This window comes from Peromyscus maniculatus, chromosome 13, assembly GCF_049852395.1.
Source record: "Peromyscus maniculatus bairdii isolate BWxNUB_F1_BW_parent chromosome 13, HU_Pman_BW_mat_3.1, whole genome shotgun sequence".
Taxonomy (NCBI): Eukaryota; Metazoa; Chordata; class Mammalia; order Rodentia; family Cricetidae; genus Peromyscus; species Peromyscus maniculatus.
The window spans coordinates 44,699,505-44,726,552 of record NC_134864.1 but is presented as its reverse complement, the minus strand read 5'-3'; the positions used below and the strand labels follow the sequence as shown (position 1 = coordinate 44,726,552).

General features: G+C 38.5%; 1 protein-coding gene and 1 long non-coding RNA gene across 7 annotated transcripts in view; one reads left to right on the top strand and one right to left on the bottom strand.

Annotated features, from left to right (window-relative positions):
- Window positions 1-2,161: 2,161 nt before the first annotated feature.
- On the bottom strand, window positions 2,162-16,045 carry LOC143268311 (uncharacterized). The gene is made up of 2 exons (XR_013044112.1): window positions 15,967-16,045; window positions 2,162-7,560 (listed from the first exon to the last, which is right to left on the bottom strand). It is a non-coding gene; the product is annotated as an uncharacterized LOC143268311 (long non-coding RNA).
- A 452-nt stretch (window positions 16,046-16,497) lies between these two features.
- Window positions 16,498-27,048, top strand: part of Spag16 (sperm associated antigen 16) — an 841,320-nt gene continuing 830,769 nt past the window's right edge. For 5 of the 6 annotated variants that reach the window (XR_013044111.1, XM_076550173.1, XM_076550174.1 and 2 more), the window contains exon 1: window positions 16,498-16,767. Coding sequence is in view for 5 of the 6 variants with exons in the window: in XM_076550173.1 (XP_076406288.1) it covers window positions 16,635-16,767 (133 nt within the window). In the remaining variant the exon portion in view is untranslated. The remainder of the gene's footprint in view (window positions 16,768-27,048) is intronic. The other variant, XM_006994855.4, reaches the window with a different exon arrangement.

Genomic DNA, 27,048 nt, shown 5'->3' with positions numbered 1-27,048 from the left:
GGAGGAAATGGAATTGTAACTGCACACTCAGACATGAAATGGGCAAGGGCTGTGATGCACCTAGAGTTTTTATAGTTGAATTGCTGTGGAACATAAAATGCCCAAAGCTCTAGGTCTGCCTCACCTGGTAATGGCACCGCATGAATGGAGGTTGTTATGGTATTGAAAGGAATTGGATTGACAGGGAGACCAAGGCGCTACTATGATACAGAAAGAAAGAACCTCACTTATATAAGAGCCCGTAAAAATCATTTCTCTTAGCAAGAATAGAGACACTGCATAAACTAGTCCCAAGAGGTTGCTAGGATGCAGGAAGTCAGCAAAAATATTCCTAGCTTTTGAGAGCCAGAATGTTTGTATTCTTTTCTTTTTAAAAACATAGGTAGAAAAGGAAGCTTTTGGGCCCAACTCGGCCACAGCACGTACTCATAACTGGATATTTACACCAAAGAAATTTCACATACATTATGTTCTTAATGCGTTCCAGGCATAATGAGATGCATATAGAATTAAACTAGTTATTTAGATTAGAACTAAAACTAGTTAGAATTAAAAACTATTTATTGATGCCATACCAATAACCTTGGACTAACATATTCCTCTGGGCTTTGTTGAGGTATAATTGACAAATAAAAGCTACATATAGTTAGACATGCAGCTTAGTTTTTGGTGTACATATACACATTGTCTCAAATGGCAGGATTTTCTTCCTTTATAAGGTTGAATTATATGCCATTATAAACACACACACACACACATGTGCATGTACAGTACACACACACACATACATGTGCTTGTACAGTAGACACACACATATGCACTTACATATAAAAGTCTTACATCTACTGGTTGGCACTTCGCTTTAACACCATACTTAGCAATTATGACTTATATGTCAATGAATATTGGAATGTAGCTCTATCTCAGAGCTGCATTTTCTTCCTTCTGACAAATACTCAGAAGTGGGGATTTCTGAAGCACATGTAATTCTGGTGTTTATTTCTAAGGAACATCTATACTGCTTTGGGTTGAGGCTGTACCATTTTACATTCCTTACATTGATGTACAAGGTTGAAATTCTCAACACCCATGCCAGCACTTTATTTTTCAATAATATTGATCTTACAGATATGTGCAAATGTTTAGTAATTATTACCATTGAACTTTACCAGGGATATTTATAAAATTAAAAAATAATAGTTGATATGTAGAGAGCCACAGTGATAGTGATATACGTGCCTCTTTATTATCATATTTAAGTGTAGTCAAGTTTTATAGGTGTACAGAAGTATATCACATGGGTATACTAATGATATTTTGTTAGGGCCAAGGACTCTTTATTTGTTTTACTTAAAATAAGGAATGAAATTTTGAATCTCACTTATATTGCTTATTCTCCTATCTGTTATGGCTATTTATGCATGATACCGGGTAAAAATTATTGCCATTACTGTGAAAGTAAATAAAAAGAACTACAGGGATTGCCAAGATGGCTCAGTGGTTAAGAGCACTGGCTGTTCTTTTAGAGGACTCAGGTTCAATTCCCACTACTCACTTGGTGGTTCACAACTGCCTGTAACTCCAGTCCCACTGGATCCAATTCTCTCTTCTCTCTCTGTGGGTGCCAGACACACAAGTGGTGCACAGACATACATGCAGGCAAGATATACATAAAATAATAAAAATTTTAAAAAATTAAAAAGAACTGTCATGATAGCTCAGGAGTTGAGCCAGTCTAGAATCTGAGTTGTCACTGACGTGTATGTGGTCCTTTGTCACTCAGTCTCTTTGGGCTGACATTTTGGCTGTATGGTCCCCATAACTTCAGTAACATCTCCTTCAAAAAGAATAAATGCTGTACACTGTAATTAGACTCAAATTACCAATCGCCTTATTTCAAGTTTTAAACAGTTATTTTGAAGTTCATAAGTCACACTGTCCTCATGGATTTTTTTTATAGCAGTCAAACAAAATGTAGTGTGTTCCCTTGGGAGCAGAAGGATGTTATAGCTTTAGAAACACAAGTGAGCTTGTGGAAATAAAGCAGGAAGGACACAATTTGAGGAGTGATGGCCCTTTGGGGCAACTTGAATAATCAAGAGGTATTGCAGCTCTTTTATCTTAAAGAGGGGGTTATAAAATTCTGTAAGATTCACACAAATTCATTTACAGTTGATAGATTTATTGGGTAAATTTCTTTGATTTAACACTGGAAAAAAAAATCTCATGTGATAGTGAACTTTCAACACTTTCTGTTTTACTTGATTGGTCTAATGCCAAAGTTTTTATTAGATTCTAATTCAAATGGGCCATAAAGTCCTTTGTGGAAATGATACCATGGATGATGTGGGAGAGACACTCACTATCCCTATTAGTCATTCATATTTAAGTAATTGTCCATCCTTGCACACAGGGTTTCTATTTGCCAAACTAGATCCTATTAGATGCTTTTGTCATATCTCTGTGGCTGGTTGAAGGCTAAATGTAAGAGTTTTCTTTCAAAAGATTTGGTGGATTGAATTGCTGGGCCTAGTTCTTTACTCTTTCTGTGGCCTCTTGGCAGGTAATTTGGCATCAAGGCCAGCTGACCCAACCTACCAGCTGATTTCAGCTGACTCACATATGTAAACCCCACAAATCAATGCTTATTGTCTGCCCCAAGGTTTGGAGCAGTCGATGAGGCTACATTTTCCTTCTTGCAGCAACTGCTGACTAATAAACCATGCAAGATGCTCTGATTGTTTAGTGAGAACGGTTGCTTCATTTTGCTAATAAACAAAGCAATGAGACATCAGTTGACTAAGTGATTTTCCTGAGGTTAGAGAAACCCTCAGAAAATTATCAGAGACTGTGGAGACAGCTTATGTCAACATTATCTGAAGCCAGAACATTTGCATCAGGTTTCAAACCCATAAACATCTTGGCTGTTTGCTTCCAAAATTCTGTAAAGCAATTTTTCTAGGTAAACAGTTTGCTCAACTGGGCAAATAACTATCTAGTCAGAATATCAGAACACCAATTTACTTACCTAAACAAATACCTCAATCGACACAGCATTAATCAGTTTATCAGAACTGGCTACAAGGCTTTTTTCTTCCTAATCCTAAACCACTAAGATGTTAACTTTTACAACTCTAACTAGTTCCCTCTTCAAAGACTCGCCTAGAACCCCCTGAGAAGTCTCTGAAAGTCTTCAGCCATTCTTACATATCGTCTACCTTTGATATATCATGGAGACTGCCAATCTGAGATTCTCTCCTGCTGAAGTAAATTTAATGCATTCAGCTTTAATGCTGGACCAACAGGGTTTTTTTATGGTCTTGGGTGCAATATTTGACAGTTGATGTACATTAGAATTATTCTGTTGAGCACTGAATACATATATTAGTGAGAATAGGAAAAAAAAAGTTAGATGGGAGTATATTGGCTGCCAGTTCTCTTTGTTCAAGCAGGAGCTCATACATTGATCTGTGCATCAGGCTGTCATCTATGTAGGAAAAGGGCCAAAGAGTTCACTTTTAAACTTTCCAAGTCTAAAAGTCTATGATTCTAAGATTCTGAAGTTTTAAAGAAACATTCATTTCTGAAACAGCTCATTGTTTTGTTCGGTTTTGATCTCTTGCTAGAACTACACACACTGAAACTATATACGAATATATTATTTTTTCTTTGATTTATGTATAATATTACCTTTAAAAGCACTGGCAAATTTTTGTTTTAGTATTTTCTCAAGACTTTTAGAGACTATAATTACATTGTTTCTCCTTTTTCCTTCCTCCCTCCAACCCCTCTGATGCTCCCTTTTAAATCATGGCCTATGTTTTCTTTAATTGCTGTTTCTCTCTCTCTCTCCTCCCCCCCCTCTCAAATTCATAAATATAACCTGCTGAATCTGTGATGTTACTTATATGTAAGTGTGTTTTCAAGGCTGGTCACTTGGTATTGAATAATCAGTGGCCTTGCTTTTCTCTGGGCAAGACTATCATCTCTCCTGCTTTTAGCATTCCTCCGTTTCTAGAGTTCTTGGCGTAGGACTGAGGCCTCTGAAGCACCCCCTGTCCACATTAGCATGTCTATGGGTGCCATCCTGGTCCAGGACCTGATTAGACAGCCGTGTTCCTTAGACTTATTGGGTGGAGCTTCTGACATTTCTAGGAGACACCATCTCACATCAAATCCCTGCTCTTCTGGCTCTTAAAATCTCCTGCCCTCTCATCCACACTGATCCCTGAGCCTTAGTTATGAGAGCTGTTTTGCAGATGAATTAGTTAGGACTGGGCTCCACAACTCTGAATCCTGATAGGCTGTGGTTTTCTCTGACAGTCTCTGCCTGTTGCAAAGAAGAATTTCCTTGATGAGAGGAGAGGACTATGCTCATCTGTGGGTATAAGGACAAATATTGAGAATGTAATTAGGGATTATGCTGATTTAGTAAAGTGGTGGGTTGTAGCTTCTTCTCCAAGATCCTTGACTTCACTAGTCCATGGTAGTTGGCTTGTTTTCCAGCACCAGAAATGATTTACTAATACAGAAAAGGAGAGAAAAGGATAAAATAACAATACGAATGTCTGAAAGTCATAAGGAATCATATTATTAACTATGTCTCTAAAAATCCCTATAATATGTGTAAGTCAGCATATAAAGGTACATAGTTTAAATGAAAATTTCCCAACTGGGTTAACAGCATTCTTCACGAGAGCTATAGACCATCTAACAAAAATCCTAACATGAGGCATGAGAAGCCTTCTTTTGAGGTGTTAGTCAGGATTGTGCAAGAGATTCACTAAAACATTATAGGTTCTTCCTATTGCCCTTGGGTGACCTAAGTTTCAGAAGGTAAACCCCTATTGCTGAAGACACCACGTACATTGGATATAGAACCCAGAAGCCCTGACTTAGAACTGGACTAAAAGCCTCCTCCTCCCTGAGAACTATCTTTCATGGTCTAGAAGGCACCATACAAGGTTCCAAAGGAGGGAAACAGTTAACAGTCCTACCCAGCTGTCATGCCTACGAACCACAACAAACATTTTTCTGTTGTTGTTATTTTTGTTTTGGCTTTTGTTTTTTGAGTTCTCACTGTGGAGCCCAAAAAAGTCTTGAGATTGGTGATCCCGACTCAGCCTCCTGAATGCTGGAACTGCAGTCATGTACCACTACAATGACTAAAAAAGTGATGTTTTTCCTGTTGTGGGAATTGGTTTATATTAAAAGCCTGAGCCTAAAGTCTCAAAACATTCTAGGTCGACTGTATCCTATTCAGACGATAGCTTTTTATTCACTTAGAATTCATCACCAGCTAACATTACCTACCTGAAGAGAAGTTCTTTCTGGCCTTGAGAGGGAAGCTAACAAAACTTGCTGTGAAAGAGGTGATACTCACCTCAGGGACATCTCATTTCACTTGGTTGTTTCCCAGAAGATATGCAGTTCCATTGAACATTAGATCCTAATGTGTCCTGTATAGATTAAAAGCAACAAAATAGAATCCGGAGCAGTGGTACACAGGTGTACTACTGATGGATGGAGAAGAGAGAATGGTGTTGGCTATGGTACAAGCCACAGGACCACTGAGAGCTGCTTTGTGGTCATGAAGTACAAACCCCAGCCAGGTTCCTTTTCTCTTCTCTGCCACTGCTGCCTCCAAAAGTTATCATTTGAACAGAATATAGTTGACATAAAAAGTAATGTTTTGAGGCTGCAGACTCGGGTTCTCAATATTTACCTATAGATAGATTCAGCTCTCATCAAGCTAAATCTCTAGCCCCCAGTTTTTTCTTTTAATATTTAGAGGGAAAAACATCATATACTTTCAAAATCTATCCAAAATAATAAGTTATTCAAAACATTCTAGATAGGTGGGATTAAAAACAAAAACTCCCAATTTTTGAATGTTCATTTACTTCGAGTCTTATTTTATTTCTTTTCCAATTTTAATATGTTTAATGGTTTATAAGCAATATTTTCACAACGGCAATATTAAAATTTTGCCTCATTTTTAATCTTATGGTTCGTTTATTCTTACCTTCCACTTTTCTTTTAGGGATCATCACTTCAAATATACTGGGATGGTTTTGCACATGACTCACTGAGTGAAGCTGGTCTGCTCTAAGCAGGAAAATGTTACAGTTTTGATTGAATCTATTTTTGGTGTGGAAATAAATTCAATTGAGAGGGTTTTTTTTTTTTTAATTCTTTTCAGCAAAGACCTTTCATTTCTGATAAATAAGATATACATTGATGATACCTGTGTTCCTATGTGATGAACCCACACACCTAGAAAAAACCAGCCTAGGTTCTGTGCAGGGCAGTCCCTTTAGAAAGTCACTTTGAAAAGAAGGTGTTGACTTCTTTCAATATCTTTGGCAGCTGAGCTGCAATATCTCCCATATGGGAAATAACTAGGGTGTTTGAGCAACGTATAAAAAGCTCTGAAATAGTGAGATCTAAAACTTTTCATTGCTTAACTTAGCACCATGAAGATGAATATAGAAATGGATGCAAGAGGTGAAGAAAAAAATTGCACCTTCAGACACATGGTAGGTGAAATATACAAGGAGAGAAAGAAATTACATTTTCAAATTTACAAATGGAAACTGGCTAGTGAAAATATGATGGCTGTGGCCAAGGGAGAAATGTGTCAATCAGGAGCAAGTGTAGATACATTTCTGACATAATACTTATTTTCTTCCTGATGGAGTTAAAAAATTTATTATGATCATTAAGTATTTTCTGACAGTTAAATAATAACAGTGGTACCCTACAGGCATTGCCGTAGGACTACATAATAGACTCAGGATTAGTTTGAAAGCAAATGTAGTCTGAGATAAATGAAACAATATAATAAATTTTGTAAACCTGCCAGGAATCCCTCATTTTTTTAGTGGCATTCTACTATACCTTTAAATATATATATATATATATATATATATATATATATATATATATATTGTCCTTTTCATACCAAATTGTGCTGTATTTACACATATATTTAAACATCAAATTGACACTGTTTAGAATTTTACTATCAGAAAGGTAAATGGGAATTTCTTGTGGTGTCAGGAATTCTAAACTGTTATTAACCTCCAGTCTTCTAATTCAGATTCCTAATTGAATGCCTTTATCCCCTCTCCTTGTTCTGGTACTCTATCTTGTCAGTTTTATGACTTACATTAATATAAGAGTAATTCTTTCTTGAATAAAATTTCAAATTAGGTAATCAACTAGACATTAAGGTCTCTGACACAGGGACCAAGGGTTGTCCATCCTTGTCCAGTGGTTGCCTGCTGGCATCCCCCTCCCATGGTGAGTGTGAAGCACTAAGCATTCAACATAGAAGACATTAATAAATATGTACTGAGCTAAACACTATAATGGGGACACAGGAATTGGGATTTCTTTAAGAAATTCCATGCTGGGAGATGGGGTACCTACCCAAGGAGCCTTGACATCAGAAGAAAAACTATCTCAATTTGCATCTTTCTTAGATTTTTTTCATCCTCATCCCTGAAGTTGTAACTCTTCTATTGGAAAAGCCAAAAAAGATTGAAGACTTCTCCCCTGTTTTGACCAAAATAGCAAACAAGTTTATTTTCTCCAGATTTCTTTCTATATATTATTTTTTTTCTTAATATGAATGGATGTTCCTACTAGAATGAGATGTTTACGCAGGTACTCTGGTAACACAGTACTATATTTTGACCCAATGTCCTTCTTTCAAAGACCAAAGTTTTGGTAATGTGTTTGAGGATGGCATGAATCTATACCCAATAAACCCTAAAGAGTCCACCAGATAAACATATTCAACAAAAGAGCAGGCTATAAATTTAGTAAACAAAAGTCAGTAGCCTCACTATAAACAAATGCAAAACACACACAAAAGGAAATAGGGGTTAGATGTTATTTACCATAGCCTAAAAAAACCTGGAATAAATCTAATCATGTAAATGTACCACAGGTATGTGCAATGTGTAAATGTTCCATCATGGCTTCCTTTTTTTTTTGCTTTTTTGAGACAGGGTTTCTCTGTGTAGCTTTGTGCCTTTCCTGGAACTCAATCTGTAGCCCAGGCTGGCCTCGAACTCACAGAGATCCACCTGCCTCTGCCTCCCGAGTGCTGGGATTAAAGGCATGCGCCACCACCGCCCAGCTCCATAATCATGTAAATGAAAAACTTATACAATGAAAACTTTATAACTGAAAAAAGAAACATTGAAGAAAATACCAAAAGATGGGACTATCTCACATACCCATGGACTGATAAGATTAACACAGTGAACATTGCCATCCTACCCTAAGAAGTTTACAGGTCAATGCATTCCCCATCAAAATTTCGACACAATTATTCACATAAATAGAAAAGCTAATCTGAAACTTCAAGTAGAAATCCAAAATACCCAAGATAGCCAAAGCTATCCTGAACAATATAAAAATTGCTGCGTTATCACCATTATAGATTCCAAATTATAATACAAAGCTATAGTAACAAAAGCAGCATGGTATTGACATTAAAAACAGACTCTTTGACAAATGGAATTGAGTTAAGTATCCATGTGTAAATCCAATTCTTTGCAACCACTCACTTTGGCAGAGACCATAACACACACTGGAGAAAAGACAGCATATTCAACAAATGGTGCTGGTTAAACTGGATAACTACTTATAGAAGAATAAAGCTTGACCCTATTTCTAACCATGCACAAAGCTCAAGTACAAACGGATGAGGAAACTCCACAAAGACCTGGCACAGGAGAAGTAGGGAATATACTTGAACTTATTGGCACAGGAAAGGACTTTCTGAAAGGACCCTAATAGCATAGGTATTAAGTCTAGCAATTTATAAATGGGTCACCACGAGATTAAAATTTTTCTGTACACATAGCTCAGGAGTGATTGCAGAAGAGCGGGTAGGAAAATTGTAAGAGACATAGATGGTGAACGGAATACAGCAGTCTTCCAGACACAATCAGACAGTTGCATATCTGAACCCACAGTGCTTGTGACAGCATGCATAAGACCTGTGCAAACTCAAACTAGACCAAATCCTAACATAGAGAGAGGAGATAGGCATGAAGTCCCACCCCTAGTGGAGGAGTTATTTATAACTGATAGCTGCTGGGAGAGGGAGAGTCAGTTTTCCTTAAACTGAGTGATAAGTCAACAGCACGAGTAGAAGACCAGATATCCAAGAATACATGGACAGCACAGATTTGCCTTGATGGGTATAGAAAAGAAATTAAAAAAGAGGACACCAAGTTGGATGGGTGGGAAAGAGAAGTTATAAATCTGGAAAAAGAAGGGAGATCTATATGATCAAACCACAATGAAATTCTCAAAGAAATAATAAAATAAAACAATCATAGAGAAGGTAAAAAAAATTGAGAATAGTTAATAGCTGTGTAGCAGAAAATGGTAACGTGACACGATCAATTGGAATCTTCAATTAGTAAACCCTTATTTGAATGGACTATATTTCTTTGTTATTTATTTGCTAATTTATAGTATAACAAGAGGAAGTTGTCAATATAGCTATATTGATTAGAAATAAACTACAACAGAAAAATTAAATAGAATTTAATTTTCTGAGGACACTACTTAAATTTAGTCACTACTAAATAAGTCAAGTGAAATTAAATATAGAGAGTGATTTACAGGATAGAATAAATGGTTTTAATCAAAGAAGTCATAATAATAATTGAAAGCTACATGCAAAATATTTAAGTGAGGATTTCTTTATTCAATCTTTTTTAAAGGGACAGAGTAAATTATTTTCATGGTATTTTGGCTGTTTTAAATAGAAATATTTCATAGTAGAAATATAAAATCTGATTGAAAAACATAAAATGAGGCTGAACAAGTAGGCAGGTCTACTATGTCTTTGAATAGAGTCACCTTATTATGAAGTCAATTCATCCAGAACGAATATGCAATTTTAGTCTGGTGTCAGAATCCTAAAGTGAGTAGAGAGAAGCATTTATGAAATAAGGTTAATGTTTATTATCTGAAGAAAGCTAGGAAAATATTCAAAAGGAATAAGGAAAGGAACTTGACTTTCTAGATATCAGAATATGAACACTGTCAAAAATCATTGAACATAAGTCAATATGGCATGTATATAGAAATCGGTAAGCAGATTGAAGGAATGCTATAAATATTCTGTAAACAAGTCTCAGTTTAAATAAAAATTGGTATAATGAAATTTTTAGTGAGAAGGTGAGTTTGTTTTTAAAAAGATTTCTGACATTATTGACCAATTGCCTTGGAAAAAAGGGATCTACTTTATCTTTTACAGAAAACTAAACTACAAGTGAATTAAAGTCCTAAGATGGAAAACAAAAACTGAGGAATATTCAAGAATTATTTCAAGGAAGGTATTTATGTGACTTAAGATTTGACTAGATAGTAAAATCATAAGTCCTGAAAATATATGAGAAAATGTAGACATAATTAACTGAAACTTCCCATTGCAAACTATATCCAGGCCAATCACAAGAAAGTAAATGTAAAAAATGTTTCTAATCGAATTGTTAGATGTAGGCTTATGACAATGTATAAATTTAGGAAACATGGAAAAAAAATAAAAGATTTTAAATATTATAAATTTAAATAGCAATAAGCATAAGAGTGACAACACTTGCTTCACTGTTTGTTAAGGAAAAATATTAAGCATAAACTATATTATAGAAATTTGTTAATTAAAGTTTTTTATATATGGATTTTATTATAGTAGTGTTCACGGTTACATTACATGGGGGAGGTTAAATACAGTTTCTCCTCTAAACGTACATCAGAGAATAAAATCCAACTATTACAAACATAAGTTTTTAAATTCAAATTGAATGAAAAATTTCTATAAAGTATTTTTACATATGAAAAAGAAAAAGGTGAAAAGACAAATATATCACCCCAAATTTGTAAAACAGGTGTTCCTTTTTGTATATAGGGTTCTATGAAGTACAAAGACTCAGAGATTTTTTCCTATCTGAAAACAAACTTAGTTTGCTCAGTTTCAAATATACAGAAGAAGATGTGAGACTCATGGACCAGAACATAAGACCTGAATTACGTGGGAAGCAGCTAACAGCATGAACATCATATTTGTGATAGCCTCTTGCATGCTACAAGGATGATGTAGAAGGCCACAGGACATCATGCTACAAGGGTGATGTAGAAGGCCATAGGACATGGACACAAGCAGAGGCTTGCATTTATTGCATGGAAACCAAGAGAAGGTCAAGAGCCCTCCACTTTTGGAGAAATCAGGAAACAGAGGACACAGAAAATGAACTAGTCCTCTTCCTCCACAGAACAAGGAACACTGTTTACTCAGTCACACTATGAGCTCCTCGACCTGCTGTCTTAGTTACTTCTCTGTTGCTGTGATTAAAACACCGTGGTCAGAACATGCTACACCTACATATTACATAGGTGATTAGAGAGACTGCATACATGACTGATAAGCCTTGTCATCCGGCTTATTCTGTGTGAATCTGAAAGAACACAGAGGGGCCACGTGTGCCGCACATGAACATGGAGAAAAATATGGAGGAACATGTATAAAAGATATTAAGGGGCTGGAGAGATGGCTCAGAGGTTAAGAGCACTGGCTGCTCTTCCAGAGGTCCTGAGTTCAATTCCCAGCAACCACATGGTGGCTCACAACCACCTGTAATGAGATCTGGTGCCCTCTTCTGGCCTACAGTCATACATGCTGTATACATAATAATTAAATCTTTTAAAAAAGATATTAAAAAAGACCGAATTTAATAAACACAAAGATTATCACATGTAGGTTTTATATATATATATATATATATATATATATATATATATATATATATATCTGAATTTATTTACAGTGGTATATATTATATCATATATGTAGATGATATATATTATGTGTGTATGTGTATGTACCTGCTTTTATTTATAGTAGTATCTTAAAACTGTAAGCCACAAATCCCCCTACATTACTATACTGTTTTCTGTAGGACTTGTTATGTATAACTCACAATTTAAAAGTGCACAGTGATATCCCGACCATGAAGCTACCTCCAATTAACATCAGCTTACAAAGGCAAAATTAGTTCTCAACAATGAAGTCTCTCTGGGTATATTAACCACACTTAAGGGTAGGCGCCATACACAGCAGCAAATGACCAACACAAAGCAAAGTCAATGGTATTTTTGTAGACTTCTAGTGTCATATGGCTTTGTTCAGGCTTTTTTTTCCTTACTGACCTTTTGTTATATATATGGTTCCCAATTTTGTACGGATTTATTTACTTTTTTGGTAGTTGTTCTTTATTGGCTATTTTTTCATCTCTCATTTATTTGTTTAAGCATTTACTAATAACAGCATGGACTCAGATATTAATTTTGTACTTTGGCTTATATTTCAACACTATTTTATTAACAGTTGGCCCAACTTTGCCCCTTGTAGCTCCTTCAATGGATGGCTGTATCTTTTTGATAATGCTCCATCATTGTGATTATTTTTTTCTTTGTAGCAGGAGAAACTTTTTAAAAACTTTCTGGTACTGTGAAGTTTCTTCTGAGTCCTTTTGTACCTCCCTGGGCAAAGCCTAGAATCAGCTATTTTTTTCCATGAAGCCCTCATGCCTTTTAATTTGAAAGTACTAGAAGCCAGGAATTATATTGGAAATCAGAGGGTCTTGCTGTAGCCAAAAGAAATGAGAAGTTCTTTTGGGTTAAGCTTGTGTCAGGTGCTACTCACCACTGAGAACTGACTGACTCTGTTTCAATCACATAGTGAAAGAATATAGGAGGAATGGATTTTCAAATGGATGCTAGTGTAAGATGGCAAAATGTGCCATGTGTTCTTGAAAAAAAAATGATAATTTTTCAGCACAATTGCTACTATTTCCATGAATTCAGAAATCCTAAACCTGACTACCACTTACTGCGAGATTTTGAAAGAAAATAAGAAAGCTTCTTGTATAAAAAGGTACATCAATAAATGGCTTGGGCTGTATTGGTAGCAAATGAATGCCATTATCTTTGATAATTGAATTGTACTTTGCAACATATTTGCATGTGAGTATTTTCTGCTTTGAAACTATACACGTGCAGAGTGTATTCATTGCCAGATTGCTTTCTGGTTTTGCTTTTAAAAATAATTTCACTTTTGCATAAATGGAGCATTTAGGCTGGGAGGAGATTACATTTGCTGTCCTTTGTAATTGTTGCTTCATTTTGACTGTCTCCGCTGTTTTCTTTGTTTACCTCTTTTGGGAGCACAGTCAAAGCAAAAAGTAGTTTCCTGCTCATTCATCAAAATGCTAAGGCATTTGGCTTCTTTTTTTTTTTCATCCCCACTTTAAGGAAGCATGTAAAATATACCCCCCAAAAAAGAACATCTACAGGATAAAAATATATCATAATTCAAACCGCTATTGTAATCTAAAGGTCTGTGTGTGTGTGTGTGTGTGTGTGTGTGTGTGTGTGTGTGTGTGTTCTCTTAGTAAGCTTTTCCCACTCCCTTTAAATGAAAGCAGTATCTACAGACTAGCAATTCCAAAACACAGCAAGGCAGCTTTCAAATGCATTTTTTGCAAAGACAGAGGACTTCTAAGAGAGTAGCAGTCGTCACAGATTCCTTCTTTTTCTAAAATCTGAAAGCATTATTTTTTTATGTTTGTTAAATTTTTGTTATCAAATTGTTCTTTAAAACATAGTTTATCCATTGTAGATATCAAAGAACTTACACAAATACTAAAACTTCTTTTAATTTGAAATTTTTGAAACATTAATGATCAGGTCTCTGTGGAACATACTTTCAATTGTAATAGGCGACAGATCTTGGGTGAGTTTATAATTTGAAATCTATTACACGGACATAAATGGATTAGTAACTCAATTAATACCTTGGTTATTTGGAAGCCTGACATAATGAGACTCACAAATTTTCTCTTTTGGGGTGTAAAATACCTCTTTTTCATTTCCAGACTTTTTGACAAGTATCTCTGACTTCTCTATCTTATATAGTTAATACTGGCTATACTTTGTATTTCATGATTCTGTTAAACTGTATCTTATATTCAAGTCCTGACTATTTCTAAAATAAAAAAAAATTGTGCTTTACCATATAGCAATTCTTATATATTAAGCTCTTTACAAATATTCAATTTGGGCTCATCACAGTCACAATATTTTAAGCAAATTTTACTTACATTACTTACAGAAAATATCTGATATATCAGAAATGATAAGAACTTTTCTTTGGACAAGATTTCTCTGTGTAACAGCCCTGGTTGTCCTGGAACTCACTCTGTAGACCAGTCTGTCCTCAAACTCACAGAGATCCATCTGCCTCTGCCTGCCAAGTACTGGGAAAGAACTCTTTATATATTTTACTCCCCCCCCCCCCACTTACTTTATACCTAGGTAGATAGATTTTAAAAGTCTTTATAAGAGACTGTACCAGGCTCTGCTGACTCTCCATGGGAGATCTTGCCTTGGAGGAGGTGGGAATGGGAGGTTGGTTGTGGGGGGAGGCTGGCCGGGCAGAAGGAGGGAGGAGAGGTGGATCTGTGGTTGGTATGTAAAAGGAATAGAACATTTAATAAAATGAATAAATAAATGAATGAATAAATAAATAAATAAAAAGAAAAAACAGAATGTAGTCCAGGAAGCTTAATTTACCTAAGACAATGAGGAAGAGCTTGGATATCAAGGTGTCTGTAGAAGAGGACACACTATGTTCAAAGACAACAAGACTTTGTAGCAGATAAAATAAACTAAACATTAGAAGCTCCCTGTCGGTCTCATGTTTCTACTTGCCCTTCTAGACATCAACAGTGCATGGCCCTGACTACCCAGGTCACTTTTCAAGGCTCTGTTTACAGCTAAGCATGTTGATAGTTGAGGTCATGCTTCCTTGGAAATGAAGAGAAGACTCCCTATACGTCCATGGATGCCCATTTTCAGAATTCCTCTTCTGTATTTTCAGTTCCATGCATTTAATGAGCACTCAGAATGTTTGATGTGAGAAAATGACAGCGACTTGAACTGTTTAAACATCATTGTGTCCTGTGTTCTAAAACTCAAAACCAAGACAAACATGTTTAAAAGAAAAAGCTCATATTTCTTATTGCTGTATGCTCTGAATGGGTTCCTAATGCTTTGTTGATTTACAGCTAATAGCAACCATTTGAGGTAGGGGACATTATCCTCAGCTTACAAATGAGGAGGCTGAGGCCTACAGGCAGTGAGTGGTATGGCCAGAGCTAAGTCATGATGGAAATGGGCTCTTGTTTAGTTCCGGTTTCCAACACTGGGGGTCTCAATCGCCCCCTAGGAAGTTACCAGTTCCACCCCCTCTCTCTCCTCTCTGCCTGTCCCTCTTCCTCCCCGTCTTTCTCTGTCTGTCTCTCTTTTAATAAATGGGAGCTTTTATGTAGTTACCATCTGGAATTCCATCAAGCAATGTAGAGTAAGAAGAACCTGAAAGAAAAGTGGCCTTAATGATGCCTGATTGCATACACTATATAAACACTAAGTTCCAGCCACAGCAGTAAGACACATAACTGGACAAATCAGTTAATTCTCTCTCTTCTCCCTCCCTCACCTCTGTCTCTTTCTCCCATTTATCTCCTCCCCTTCCTCCTTGCCCCCTTCCGGAACCCAGAGGAAGCACATTTAGCTCTTAACTACATTTTCTAGCCCAAATATCATGTAAAAACTTCACATTAGGGTCATAGGTAGCTCATAATTTTTATGGACATGTGTTTACCTCAGCAAAAATCAATGCTATAATTTGATGGGACTGGGACTATTCCAAGTCCGTGCGTATGAGGCCAAAGTCAAAACAGATGTCCACATACATGAATTAAAAGATTGCTAGAAAGGGTGTAATACAGGTGAGCACCACCATCCTTTATCGCTAAAGGTCTGAGGGACACTGGGCAGCTCCTCATTAGGCCAATAATGGTTTCTAGAACTCACCCCTCCTTCCTCTAGTTGGAGAGAGGAGTATTCTCCCCTTTCTTTTTCTTTTCTTTCTTTTTTTTTTCTTTTTTCTTTTTTTGATTTTTCGAGACAGGGTTTCTCTGTCTAGCTTTGCGCCTTTCCTGGAACTCACTTTTTAGACCAGGCTGGCCTCGAACTCACAGAGATCCGCTTGGCTCTGCCTCCCAAGTGCTGGGATTAAAGGCGTGCGCCACCACCGCCCTTTCTTAAATCTGCCCCCCACTGGAAACATTTGGGGTTCTTTACCCATCTAAAAATTGAGGACTGATGTTTGGCGTGAGAAAAGGAAAGCCAGGAAGAAAAAGAAGCGAGAAAGAACGGCGTCGAAGCAAAAGGCCAAACCAAGCAAACCCCAAAAACCCCAACAAGTAGCCTGGGTGAAAAAAAAAAAAAAAGTCATCTAAGCCCCTGAGTCAGTGGCCTTCGGTCTCCTCAGCTACAAGCGGCGCGGGGCGTCGTGTGGGTAACTAGGCAACGCGTTGCCGTAGTAACCGCGGACACGCAGAGGACTAGGCTCCTCGGGTTGTTGGCTAGAGGGGGAGGGGGGGGTGAAGGGTCCCGAGATCTCGCGAGAGGTGCCACACCGGTCGGGTCGGTGGTGGCACCGTGGGGCACCGTGGTGCACCGTGGTCCCGGCTGCGGGGATGGCTGCTCCGCGTGGGGTCCCGCAGCTGCGGGTGCTGGAGGAGGCGCTGGGCATTGGCTTGTCGTCCTCCGGCAACACAGAGGCGGCGGCGGCGGAGCCGGTGTCCGCCGATGGTGCCTACTACCTGGAGCGTATCCTTCTGGTGGCCGCCGGTGACGGGGACGCACGGGGCCCGCGCGCGGGGCACCCTCCGGGGGGCGCCCGCGGACCGCCCCATCCACCGGGTGCCGTGTCGGTGCGACGCCCAGGCGGCGGAGTCCTTCTCACCCCAGCCGCCCACGGAAGTCCTGCTAGGGGAGTAGGTTCCTCGGTGATCGTGATCCTGAGCACAGGGAAGCCTTCCCAGGACCAGGTCCCTCACACTGGTGACCTGTGAGATGGAGGGCTGTTGGGGACATCGAGGCGCCTCAGGGAACTGAGTCAGTTCTCCTACGATTTAGTGGTTGTCCAAAATAAATAAATAGATGATAGATAGATAGATAGATAGATAGATAAACAAACAAATAAATAAAAAGTCCTCAGAATACCTTCGGAATAATTTCCCATCTTCAAGAGAGATTAAGGAAGATCTGTGCCTCTGGGCTTTAAAGAATGAAGCCCAGACTGTACTCATGGTCTTGTAAGGGAGTCCGATTGTGCAGTCCTAAATAATTCGCCCCTGTAAGGCTGGCTACCTTCTTTAATGGTTTTGGTTTTGGTTCTTGAGTGGTAATACTGGTGAAATATTCTCCCGCCCCCGCCACTGGGCTACTAAATGTTGGTGGAATGAGCTGACACATATTGGGAAGAAAGCAACAGGTCATGATGAGCAGTTATGATGGGAGGTACCAGAAAAGTTGAACAGTGTTATGCCTATAATTAGGTTCACTAATTTTTGTAAGGCCTTACACGTCCCTCCTCTAGATAGGTGCATTAATTATTCTGGATTAATGTACAGTGTTTGTTAAATAAGAGCCACGTAACTCTTTCTTTCAGAAGATAAAAGAAAGCTGGCTATCCATAAAGCTGTCAAAGACAGTAAACATCTCCCTTTATTTTTCTGTACAGTTATAATCCCTGGTGTCTTAATTTAAGATCTCGTAGATCCAACAGTGGTCCATTCTTGTGAGCTTTAGCAGGCTCAGTTATATATCCATATTTTAGGGATTCACACAGAAGTGAGTAGAAAAGTTAAAGAAAACATGCAGTATTATATTGGATACAAAATGATTTTTTATAGGATGGAAGTTTGAATACCTTGAAATCGATTTAATGAATAAAATATGTAGGTGCCTTAGTGTTATAATTGAGTCTTTATTGTCTGTTTTCATAGCTCAAACAGGCTGTCTGTTCCAGAAGGTTCCCTTTAAAGTTAAAAAAAAATAATTCAAGTTATAATTTCTGAGTTCATCTGCACCAAGCCTAAGATTTTCCAGTGTCTTTGCTGGTGAATTCCAACAAAACATTTGTGAAATTTTTGTCATCATGAAAATGATTTCTCTAGACATAGTTTAGTTATTAACATGACACTGATAGTTTGATAACATTTTGTAGATTATATTTGTAAAATAAATACAGGATTCTTACACAATGAAACTTTAAACAAGAAAATCAGATTTATGGAATTTTCCAGAAGAACACTGAATTAAGACTGCAACATGCTTCAGTTTACACACCCTTCTTTTCTTAATTAACATTTTTAATACAATATATTTTGATCATCTTTATCTCCTTCTGCATCTTCTCCCAGATCCTGCCCATCTCCCTCCCCACCCAATTTTATGGTTCCCCCCAAACAAAAACAAAAATAAGAAAGAAAATCCACAAATAATAAAAAACAGCAACCCCCCCCCCAAAAAAAAAACCCCACAAAATGAAATTCAAAACAAACAGGCAAAAACCAAAATGAAACAAAATGCCTACAAAGATACCTCTGAGTTCATTTTGTGTTTTGAAGCTACTCCCGGGCATTAGGCCTGATCTGGAATGTGATATTACCCAGTGAAACCATTGACAAAAACTGATTTTTCCCTTGCCAACCAGTGTCAGTTGCAGATAGCTTCTTGGTTAGGGTTGGAACCCCGAGTCTACTTTTCTTTCCCATCTGGCTTGAAGCTGTACAGGTCTTGTGTGTTCTGCCAAACTCTCTGTGAGTTCATATGTTATACACAGATCTTACAAGGAAGGCTTTAAGTCACAGTTGCAAGCGTAAGCAAATCTAATTTTCAGGATTTTATTATCAAATTCGTTAATTATGTCAGTTCTGTGTTTTTCTTCCACCTCTTCATGGTTGACTGATTACTATTTCATGTTTCAACTGAAGGATAGCCAGGGGATAGCAAAGTCAAACATCTAACTAGTTGATTGTGTTACATTCAGTGTTGAGGGAAGAGATTTAGTCATGGGAGAGGCTTTACTATTAGTCAAAATGAAGTTTGAGGATTAATTGTAAATGCCAATTATCCTTGTATCCCTGGGCTCTCTTCACATGCATAATTAGAAGTTGACAGTATAATGTTATTTGACATTGTTTTGTAAGGCAATTATGATAGTTGGTGAAGTGAGACTTTCCTGGATTTCAAGTCTATGGCTCTTCAGTTGCTTCAGTGGATAAATAAAAATTATAGTTTGCATAAGTGAATCAGAATTCCAGTGTCCTTTACCTTGCATATATGTGTAATTACCTCTAAGTTAGTACATTTTGCCCAGATTTCCCTTATAGTTCATATCATATTCCTGGTACTGGATAATGACCTACCAGTATTGACAAAGGCCTTTAGAAGAGGTTGCTTGTATTCTCCAGGAAATCATTTGCTATTCTTCTTAAACATCCAGACACAGGGAACGTGTGTAGACTAATGTGGCTCAAACCAGACACATAAGCAGGACTCATCATTAGTGTCATAATTTCAGTTGTTGTGCCGGAAAGTTGTATGTCAGCTTGATACAAGCTAAAGTCATCTGAGAGGAGGGAACTTCAATTAAGAAAATGTTTTCAGAAGACTTGACTGTGAAAAAAAAAAAAAAAAACAACTGAGTTGTATGTGGGTAAGCTGGTAGGGCTTGGTTGGTGATTGATGGGAGAGGGCCCAGCCCATTGTGGGTGGGGCCATGCCTGGGCTTGGTGGTTCTGGGTTCTCTAAGAAAGCAGGCTGAACAAGCATAATAAGCAAGCCAGGGAACAGCACCCCTCCATGGTCTTTGCATCAGCTCCTGCCTCCCAGTTCCTTCCCCGTTTGAGTTCCTGTTCTGATTTCCTTAGATGAACAGAGATGAATATGTGTAAGCTTAATAAACCCTTTCCTCCCCCAACTTGCTTTTTGGTCATGGTGTTTCATCACAGCAACAGAAACCCTAACCAGTTGCCAATGTGTATACATGGAAAGAGGGAACCTCAGTTGAGAATTGTCTAGATCAGTTGTCCCATGGCCATGTCTACAGGGCATTTTCTTGATTGCTAACTGATGCAGGCAGGCCCATCCTACTGTGCGTGGTGCCATCTCTAGTCCTGCAGGCCTTTGCTTTATAAGAAAGGTAGCTGAGCAAGCCAGAGAAGCAATCCTACAAGCAATGTTCCTCCGTGGTTCCTGCTTCATGCCCCTGCTTTTCTTCCCTGCCCTGTCTTCCGTCAATTGACAGTGACCTGTAAGCCCAATCAAACCTTTCCTCTCCCAGCCAAAAGGCTAGCACTCCATCACAGTTTCAGAGGCCAATTAGGGCAATGAGGAAAATGCTTCCATTAATATGGGCCTCAGTGTTTTGTTATGGCTTTAGGGAAGGTGTTCAGGTGAAATATCCTAAGACTGTAGCGGTCCTTCCTGTTACCTGCTGGTTGTTAGCAGTGACTCTTCTTCCTCCTGCGAAGGGCTTCATGATGGAATTGCTTCTGTGTTTTATACTTTTTCAGGGTGTGCTGGCAGCAGACACGATGTGGTTCTTTGTGGTCATCACAACATTGAGAAATCTAGTCAAGGAATACATGGATTCCTCATAGAACTTCTCGTTAGGAAAATAGTTGCAATATTATAAAATATGCTGGGCCAAGTAGTTGTCTACCAAACTCGGACAGAAAGGCTGGTGGTGGTTGTCACTGGTACTTTTAAAGTCACGGTTTGGTGGCTCTTTAGTCATAGTAGTGACTAAGGGCTGCTTAATAAGGTGTGGGTCTTTAGGAGTTCCCAGTTTCAATTGTCAGAGGCAGGCAGGAAAGAGTTTGTACTAAGTGAGCTAAAGGTTCATTGATTTTGGCGTTATTTGTCAAAACCAAAACCCTCTCCCAGGAAGGAAAATGAAATGCTCACTCTAGGAAAGAGAAGCATTGAGGGCTCATCTTCCTCTCCTAACTCCACTCCCTGATTGGTGGTTAACATTTGCCTTTCTGTGTAGTCCAACAGTAAGAGTTTAGCACCTTAGGCGGTGTAGATGAGTTTGCTGCCTGCTCTAAGGTTCCCACGGTCCCAGCAGCAGTTTCTCATGCCTGAATGAAGTTACTGTGAGCCTTTGCATCCTCTTCAGCTCTGGATACAGACCCAGTGTCTACAGCTGCAAAATGAAGGATTCCAGACCTACCCCGGAACAACGCTGTAGCATTAGACGGGCGTCCCGTCTAAGATGCCTGTTCTCTGTGCAAAGCGCCTCACGGTTGGAGTGACATTCACTGATAACTTTCACTTAAATGAAAATTCTATCATTGTTGCTTTTTATTATAGTTTTTAAAAAACATTTTGTTGTTTTGTCAAAAAAATGCTAACTGAGTAACTAAAAAGAAGTAGCGAATATAATAGCTAAGATAAGGACAGGCTTCTCTGTCTATCCCTTCCTTTCTTCCTTTCTTTAAAAATTCCTCCAGATAACACCTGTTTCTGAGTTTATAAAATGATATGCACTGAAATTTTATGACTGTAAAATGTATCTGTGAAACATTTAACACATTTCTATTTACTCAACTAATGTACTTCCAATTATCATCAGAAAGTTTGTGTTTGGTTACTAGAATTTCTTACATATATCCAAATAAAACGATTTGACAACCTGAACGTAGACTCTAGGCCAACAGCCCTATTACTAAATCCAGCATGCTCAATATTACATGTATTAATATCATGGGCTGTTTAGAGAGAACAGCTATTTTGTTCTGTGTCCTGTAGTCTGTGTTAACTTTAATGACTCACCCATGAATCTTACGTGATGAGTTTAATACAGTAAATCCAGGTGAGCACCGAGTTTCTTTGTGGCTAACAAGCTCCCAAGATGCTACAGGTCTGAGGACTATAATTGGAGAAGCAAACTTATACACGATTATCTTGACTTCTGACCATTGCATTTTCAGATACTGCTGAGCATGCTGACACCTGCCCACAATCACAGCCCTCAGAGTGCTGAATAAAGCAGGGGGGTTGGCAGTTCTAGGGTAGCCAAAGCTACGTAGTGAGGCTCAAAAACAAAAAAACAAAAAGTTCAGATAGAAGAAGAGTGTGCAGAGCCCCTGTCTTTGTGTCTCCTGGCTTACAAATTACAAAGGCCCATATACTACCACCACCATGTCACTGGAAATACAGTCACTATGCATTTCACATGTGACCGACAGTTACTTCAGCTCTGAGCAGAAGATATGTATGATACAGCTGCCTTGTACCAGAGTGGCCAGTAGCTTTCCATTCTTGCTAAGTCCATTGAGTTGGTAGTAGCTTTGTGTATATGATGCTAATGATTCAGAGGACTCATGAAGACTTGTTGGTAAAGACTGCCAGAAGTAAACAGCCGTGAGACTATGATAATAGGCATGCCGATTAGTTGTCCTCTATATTTCTCAGTTAACTTTATTTAGGCTTGTATTCATAAGAGAAAGATGACAGTGATATTTGTTACTTATAGTACCTTTCCTGTTTGGTAAATAAAATGTTAGTGAGGGAGGATCCAGGTTAGATTTTTTTTTTATTGCTTCTGTGAGCATTGGCTCTGAGAAGATGGCAAAGATTGCAAAGTGATTTCTGTCTACAACTCTGGGAAATCATGGAAAGCCTAATTAGCGATATCTCATTCTGGTTCTCTCTAAAGATGCTGCTGGCCATAATCCCTACCTACAAGTGTGGCAGTGGATGGGTCTTGTAAGAGGAGAAGTTTATTGCTCATAGCTGCAAATTGTTCATTGATCCATTTGCAGAAGAACATACTTGCGACCCACTCAGGCTGTCATATCTGTTGTTAGTCCAGCCGAAATGTCCCTTGGAGGCATTTGGTCATGGAGTTGTCTCTTCTGTGGTACTGGGATAGTGCCAGTGTTCCATGGTACTTTCGGTGTATGCATTATAAATGCTGGCCCATCTTCTAAGGGGATCCACAATATAAGGATCTAAGGCAGAGTCTGCTAGTTTGGAGACCAGCATTTGCATTTAGAGACTAGAAGTGGTGACTATCAGGGAGTGTTTCATACTGTAAAATTCGACGTCCCTAAATCCCTCCTAGAAATGTGAAGATGTGGCCGAGTGGGCGCTGCAGTCTAACTAGGCTGCAGCGGTAGGATAGAGAATCTGGCCTGGAGGTGCGAGATGCCGTGAATGTAGGCAGGAAGGGATAGCCATAGAAAGGACAAGAGCAAGAAGAGGCTATAGACTGAGGCTCTGCAGGTGTGAGGGGACAGAAAGGCAGGGGCTCGAGCCCAGGGCAATAGAAAAGGTGGAAAATGAGATTTGGATCTGGAGTGCAACTTTACTATTCTTCTATTGTTTGGAAGAGTCGTGGGCAGATAGCGGGTAGAAACGTTTGAACTGCTCAGAGCCAGCTTGGCATCATTAAAACAATTTGGGTCTAAATGCTGACTTGTTTTTCCCATTGGAAAACAGCTCTGCATGCAAATCACGAAGAGCGTAATTGTGTGTGGGTGTTTTTTAAAACACGGGCTCTCCGGAGAGAGTAGGTCACAGGTGAGAAGGTTGCTCAGTGAAAGTCGAAGCAGAGTGTTATTTTTTCCTTACAGAAGGTTGTCCACGACTTGCCCCTCTTCACCCTTGCCAGATTGCTCTCCAGAGAGATGTTTTCCAAATTTCCTTTTACAGGTGATACTGCATCAGATTCTTCTTCATTTCTCAGGCTGTCCCAAGGGTCGAGGGAACCAGTGTGTGGATACAGTGCATTCTCTTTGTGAGAACCTCTGAGGCGTTGGAAACAGAAAGCACTTTCATGTGCCGGGCAGGTTATCTGTTTTCATGGGAAGGATCAGGAATTGGCTTCTGGCTACAAACCCATCTTCACCCCAAGCACTAGTGAGGTTAGAGTTAAGCCTGTGGTTTTGAGTTTAAGTCTTTGAGATCCTCCTGGTGTACTACGCTGCTGTGTATTTCTGTTCCCCTTTCTCCTCCAATTTTCACGTTCACTGAGTTCTGTATTTCCAGTGACATGCACATTTGTAAGTTGCCACAGAATCATTTAGTATTAGCTTGTGCATTGGCCATGTGTTGCTAGATATCCAGACAACAGATGCATACAAATATCCACACCATAAATAGTTCAGCTGCTTTTTGAAGAACACCGCACCACCACTTTAAAGATGAGTTGCTCTGGGAAGCTCTTCTGCACAGATCATGTTGTGGATACTTAAAGGTATCAGTCAGAGAGTATAGCAGCTCCTCTTTTGGGCACTTTGTTCTGTATGATTTTTCTTCTTACTAATCATTTGGCCTTGGTTAAATTAACGATCAGCTCTATACCCTCTAGCTGCTTTATAATTTTTTTCTCTTCTGTGGTCTTCAAATTGAGCTGTATAAATGATTTTATTTAGCTGCTGGTAAGGTGCCACTAAGATTTGGAAAACAAATATGTGAGTTCATTTCCTAGGATATTGAAAACAAATTTTGTGCTTATATTATCTAAGATGTTAATAAACCCTGTATTCTTATTGTGCCAGTGTAAAAAAAGTGTGATAGGACAGAAAATTCTTGGCATTAGACACAAGAAACTTGTCTCTGTCACTTATAGCCATGTGATTCCCTAGGAAATCTCTTAATTTCTGTTTCTTAATTTTCACCTTAGGTATGACTGGGATATTCAATCTCAAACGGTCATTTTGAAAATAAAACATCACTGTATTCCATGGGAAACACTTCCATGCTTAATGAAATAGTATTTTTCATATACTCTGTCTTTTTTTATTGTGAGGAAGCAATATGTTCTTCATGATTAAAAGTTATTGCCAAGAACATTTGCTGGATGAGACTTCCAAGTATTACCTGATATTACCAGTGCTCCGAAGACAAACCATATTTTCATTTCTCTGTCACCACGTTAACAACCCACCTTTTGCATCTATTCTACACATAGACAGCGTGTGCTCATTTGTAACTTTTAAAGTCTGTACAGAGGATTTTAGAATATTTACCTTGTTTTGGAATTCGTCATGTACAAGTGGGAAGAATGACGTTATTTTCTGGAGACTGATTGACAAGAGACTGGTATTGAAATCACCTTGGAGTAACCCCCAGGAAATTTTATTTAAGTAAATAAAAATGTATCAGAAAATGCAAATTTAGACCTGGAGGGAAACCTAGATTGGTTTTATTTATCCTTTTCCCTTAACCAATGACCAAAGATTTCTTCATAGATGATCATCTCTTTCTAGAGTGAGGAATAAAAAAATAGATGTGTAGCATTTACTGTAGCCTAGGGAACATTCTAAATGATTTTCTCACATATATCCTTTTCTAGGTTTCTTGAAAGCATATAAGGTAGTTTGTTAGCTGGGCCATCCCTAACAAGATAAGCAATGGTCCTGCCTCCTGGAATTCATGTTCTGTTTTTGAGGTTCTGGGGATGGATCTTAGGACCTCATGCATGCTTGGCAAGCCATGTAGGGGTCGTGCTTTTCACTAGTCCTCGTATACTGAACATACTTGCCCTGCCTTGTACAACCTTTAAGATATTGAACTTGTGGCTCGAGGCTTGGTGATAAAACTGTTGTGGCTTCCTCATCATTGATTATCAATTTGAAGTAAGCTTAGCTATTATGTCTGTGGAGAAAAATCACATGAAGACTAAACAAAGGCCTTCATCCAACATTGAGACAGTGTCAGTCAGCTGTCCTATAAGTACATGCTGCTGCCTTAGCTCAGGTTTCAGATGACTGCCATCTGTCACCTTGACTGGGTCATCATGGTTGATCCTCAGGATCATCCAGCTAAGTAGCTCACATTTTCTTGACCTTCAGGAACTGTGACATAATGAATGTTAATTGTTCCTTTTGCAAGCTTTATCGAAATATGATTGACAATATAAATTGCCTACATTCAAGCTGTACACGTAAAACTTTGATACATATATCAAGGACACACAGATGAGAAATTAATGCATGTGGTGGTTTGAATGACAGTAATGTCCCTCATAGGCTCATGTATTGGAACCCTTGGTCTCCAGTTGATGGCACTGTTTAGGGAGGCTTAGGAAGCATGTCTTTTGGGGGGAAGTATGTCACTGGAGGCGACCTTTAAGACTATTTCCGGTTGCTCTCTGCTCTGTGCTGTGGTTCAAGATGGGAACGCCAGCATCCTGCTCCAGCCTCCATGCCTGTTTGACGCCTTCTCTTTACCTTCATGGACTTTAACCCTCTGCAACTAGAAGATAAAATAAGTGCTTCCTTCTAAAAGTTGCCTTGGTGACAGTGTTTTATCACGGTGACAGAAAAGTAACTAAGACAAAGCATTTGCCTCATGTAGTTACATTTTAAAAAGTGATTGCTTTAGTTAGCATACACAGTAGTTTGCTTCATTATGACATTTTATACGTGTATATCATGTACCCTGGTTCACAGTCCTTCCTGTATAGCTCTCTGGTTCCATCCTCCCACTAATACTGTCTATTTTGGCATCATGTATATATGAATTTATTGGGTATAATATAATATGTAGATTTCTCATATGAATGAAAACACGCAGCATTTGCCCTTCTGGGTCTCTTAATATGATGATCTTCAGTAAATGACGTTTTTCTTCTTTACAGCTGAATAGAATTCCACTGTGCATGTAGATGATTCACATTGTCTTTATCAGTCCGTGTTAATGGACATCTAAGCTGCTCCTGTCTTTTGGCTGTTGTGAACAGAGGTGCAGTGAACACAGCTGTATGGGCATTTCTGTGTATGCTGACTTTGGGCCCTTTGGGTATATGTCCATGCATGGTCAGCTAGATCATGTGTTAGCTCTAATTTTTCTTCTTTTTGAGGAGTTTTTCATTTGGCATTGTAAAAACTACTGAAAATCTATGCTTTCTGAAAATGTCAATTATATGACTCGTTATTCTCATATGGCCACTATGCTGTGCACTAGGCCTCCAGAACTTACTTCATAATTAGAACGGTATTCTCTTTGATCAACATCTCCCCATTTTCTCCACCTTTAACCTGTGGTAACTACATTCTACTGTCTGTTTGTTTAGGTTGAACAACT